We start from the raw sequence: 3,678 nt of genomic DNA, 5'->3' as shown, positions 1-3,678 counted from the left end.
GTGGTAAGTGGGCTTGGGGGGGGCAGGGGGCGATGCACGACCCAGTCTACAGGGAGGGGGCCTGGGAGGTGGCGGTGGTAAGTGGGCTTGGGGTGGGGGGGCAGGGGGCGATGCACGACCCAGTCTACAGGGAGGGGGCCTGGGAGGTGGCGGTGGTGAGTGGGCCACCCCGGGGGCGGGGCAACGGGTGCCCTGAGAACTTAGTCAGGGTCCCAAACACCCAAGCGCAGCACTGAGAGGAAAATCAGGCCCAGCTGACCTCCAGCTGAGGTTCTGAATGCCAAGGGTCAGGGTGAGGATGCAGAGCCCAGTGTCCCCAGCTGGACAGAAGCAGGCCAGGAACTGAGCGCCCACAGTCTTTGGGGCCTGGGCTCCAGCGCCAGCAAACTTAGAGGGCTAAAGGCAAGGCAATAGCCAGAGGCACCCAGAGCACATGTAGTCACTGCTTCCGACCTTGAAGCCAAGCAGATGGCTTCAGATTTCCCCTCGAAAGCAGGAATAGGCCACCAGGCCAGCAGATCAGCCCCTTGCTCTGCCCAGAGCCAGTCCAACTCTAGGCAGCCTCCACCTTTCTCTGGGCTCTGCTCCCCACCACTGATGTCTCCTCCACTAGCCCTCTTGTCTCCCACTACCTAGCAGGAGACCTCATGACCTTCTCTGGGGTAGTGCCAAGGCAGGCATGGGGACTCCAGAAGGATGTCTCTTGCTGGATGCTAAGCCTTCTCTGTGCCCCCCTCTACCCAACGTCCCCTCAGACCCACTGCTCGGAGGCAGAGACTGTCCTAGGGTAGACCACCCCCAAAGCATTATACTCCGGCAGGGAGGGGGGTCCCCTCAGGTTTACTGACATGATTCATGAGCCAGAACCCCCTGCTTCCCTGAAGGCCTGGTTCTTGATCAGCAAAAGTCAAGAGTTTTGTGCTCCTGAGCCCAGCCCACAGACCCTTCAGTGGGTAAAAATGGCATTTATTAAAAAAAAAAAAAAAAAAAAGGCAGACAGCCCGTGGCCCACCCACCTCAGAACAGGGACCACGTCTGCATAGGGCGTTCCTGGGGTGTGCTGAGTCCAGTCCTCAAATCTCCGCCCTCCACTGCCTTCCTGTGTCCACCACTGTAGGTGAGTCTGTCGGACCAGCCTAGTTCCCTGAAGGGCAAAAAGAACGTCCCCCAAGTTCAGACCTGGAGGAGAACTCGAGCAGGCAACTCCGTTGAGACGAAGTTCTCAGCGGTGGACCCCGGGGGGTGTGGCCCCAGCAGCCTGGCGGCAGGTCGGCTGAGCCCTGAACAAATCATGTGGCCTTCTGCTTCCGCAAATGCCAGGGGTCCCTAGCCAAGTGGTCCAGGGCCTTCCCATTCACGAACTGGGCAGGCACGAGTCTTGCGGGGACGGGGGGCCTCTCTCCCCACCCTCCACCAAAGCTGCCTCCCTTTTCCTCAGGCCTTGGAGAAATACTGTCGAACAGAAGCTGGTTTCTCTGGGATCCAAGATGTGTACAGTAGCGTTCCCAACCACGACAACAAGCAGCAGACTTTCTTTCTAGCGGAGACACTGAAGTGAGTTGGGGCTCGGCCGGTGTTCTTTCCAGAGGGAAACTGGACTTCCTCAGCAATGAAGGGCGGGGGTGGGAGAGGGGTGGGGTCAGCAGCCTCTCCCTTCACCAGCGGTCAGGTTCTGCCATCACAGTGGGAGCCCAAGAGCGGTTGGGGGGACTGGGATCTCCGGGTTACACCCCGAGGGTACGCCTCCCTGCGGCCAGGCCAGTTTCTCACTCAGAGAGACACCAGGCAGGACTCCACCCCCTAAGAATTAACTAATCCTTTAACTCGGCTCTTCAGTTTACTGAGTTCTCTGAAACTACGTCCCCTATTGTAAGATGGGGAGAATGGTAGTGATGGTGGTCGGTGCTGTGAAACTTCCGCCTGCTGTACTGTTCCCTCGCTTCCTGGGTGGAAGTCCTTGGTGGCCCCCAGAGCACCCCCCTTGTGCTCAACCCTCCAAAGAGGATTGGAATGGGCCATTCCTTTGGCTTGGGAAGCTGCAGTTCTAGTCACAACCTCCTGTTCATTTTAGTGCCCAAACATCTGCTTGAGTGTAGAGTTTCCTGGGAGGGGTGGGGGGCTATCAGGAGCAGCCCAAGAGTTTGGACTGGTGCAGTACTCAGGCCACTGTGAAAAGAAAGAAGACTCTAGACCATAAGCGGTCCTAGCAGGCCTCTCTTATAGGGGCCTCACACAAGTGGGGAGGTACCTGGGTGAAGCCGGATGGGTACGAGGTAACGGCAGGGGTGTGAGCGCCCCAAGTCTCAGTTCCCTTCTAGGCATCCACAGCTCCATCCCTGGGGCCAGCCCTCCTAGTGGATTTGAGATCTCAGACCTCCCTGCACCCTTAGCCACAGACCCCAGGGGCCTCTGAGATTGGTTCGCAGTGGGGTCCTCGTTGGCCAGAGCACTGACAGGCTGTGTTTTGCTTCCCTCCCCTCCCCCGGGGCACAGGTACCTCTATCTTCTGTTCTCTGAAGATGACGTGTTCTCCCTGGAAGACTGGGTGTTCAACACGGAGGCCCACCCCCTCCCCGTTAACCACTCGGACAGCTCTGCAAGGGTTGGGGGCCAACTCTGACCCCACCTCCCTTGCCGCTCTTGGGGCCCAGAGGGTCGCCTTGCCTTTTCAGGATTTGGGACTGTTCTCAAAGGGATTGAGAACGTAGCCCCTGTCCTGGGCAGACCCAGGGCAGACGTGTCGGACAAGCAACTTCTTTTCCTCTGTGAGGAGACAGGACTTGGAGACGCAGCAAATGTCACACCAGTTTCCTTCCTATGGAGAATTTCTATGAAACCCACTCACTCGCCATTCCAGGGCCCAATGACTGGAGGTTTGCCGATTGTCCCCATATATTTGATTCCCTTCCTTCCATTTGGGGAGGGCTTTTTGTTTGTTTGTTTTGCTTGATTTTGCCTTTTCTCTGCAGTTGTGTTTTATCACAAATTACATAGTTTCAAAATCATATGCTTTCAAAAGCAGTATCATCTTGATAAACTAAACCTTAAAATGTTTGCACACACAAACCTTGACCCCATTTTCTATATTTTAAATGCCTTTTGCCCAACATTTACTATATGTTCAACGATGTGGCATTTATCTTATAATTTGAGAAGGCGCTGCCTTTTGATTTGGGCCTAAATGTTAACGAATCACTAGTGCTATTTTCATTATGGTAATGGAAAAATCCGTAAACTTACAATAAAAGAGTTTATTGAATAAGAAATACAATTGGGTTCATCGCACATCGGTGACTTGGGAAAACCATGGCAGTGTTATCAGAAAAAACAACCAGCAGCTGATTTAACGTACAATTTAGTAAAGACTTCTATCGCCTTTCCTTAAATTGGTCTTAAAAATTCAGGAAGGGTGAAGCCGATCCTTTAAATGGAGTTGGATGTTTATACTTAGGTCAAGGCTTGGAAGAGGCCCAGAGAGCACCAGCAGCGTGCCGGAAGCCATGCAGCCAGTAGAGGCATAGGTGAGCCCAGCCCCTCTTGCTCAGACTCCCTCCCACCCCCGACCCCTATGTGTTCATCTGCTCTCATTCAGCAGATATATGGTGAGTGCCCGTTGGCAACCAGACACTGGGCTGGATGCCAGGGACACAGTCTCAAGTGCATCGGTCATAAGTTCTG

General features: G+C 54.6%; 1 protein-coding gene across 2 annotated transcripts in view; it reads left to right on the top strand.

Annotated features, from left to right (window-relative positions):
- The window catches only part of MAN1C1 (mannosidase alpha class 1C member 1), a 140,353-nt gene extending 137,082 nt beyond the window's left edge, over positions 1–3,271 (top strand). For both annotated transcript variants that reach the window (XM_029948324.1, XM_029948323.1), the window contains exons 11-12: positions 1,439–1,554; positions 2,494–3,271. In XM_029948324.1, coding sequence (XP_029804184.1) covers positions 1,439–1,554; positions 2,494–2,620 — 243 coding nt within the window. In that variant the 3' untranslated portion in view covers positions 2,621–3,271. The remainder of the gene's footprint in view (positions 1–1,438; positions 1,555–2,493) is intronic.
- The last annotated feature ends 407 nt before the right edge of the window (positions 3,272–3,678 follow it).

This window comes from Suricata suricatta, chromosome 8, assembly GCF_006229205.1.
Source record: "Suricata suricatta isolate VVHF042 chromosome 8, meerkat_22Aug2017_6uvM2_HiC, whole genome shotgun sequence".
NCBI classification, from domain to species: domain Eukaryota; kingdom Metazoa; phylum Chordata; class Mammalia; order Carnivora; family Herpestidae; genus Suricata; species Suricata suricatta.
Note: the sequence above shows the minus strand (reverse complement) of the source record. Positions and strands in the feature narration are given on the sequence as shown.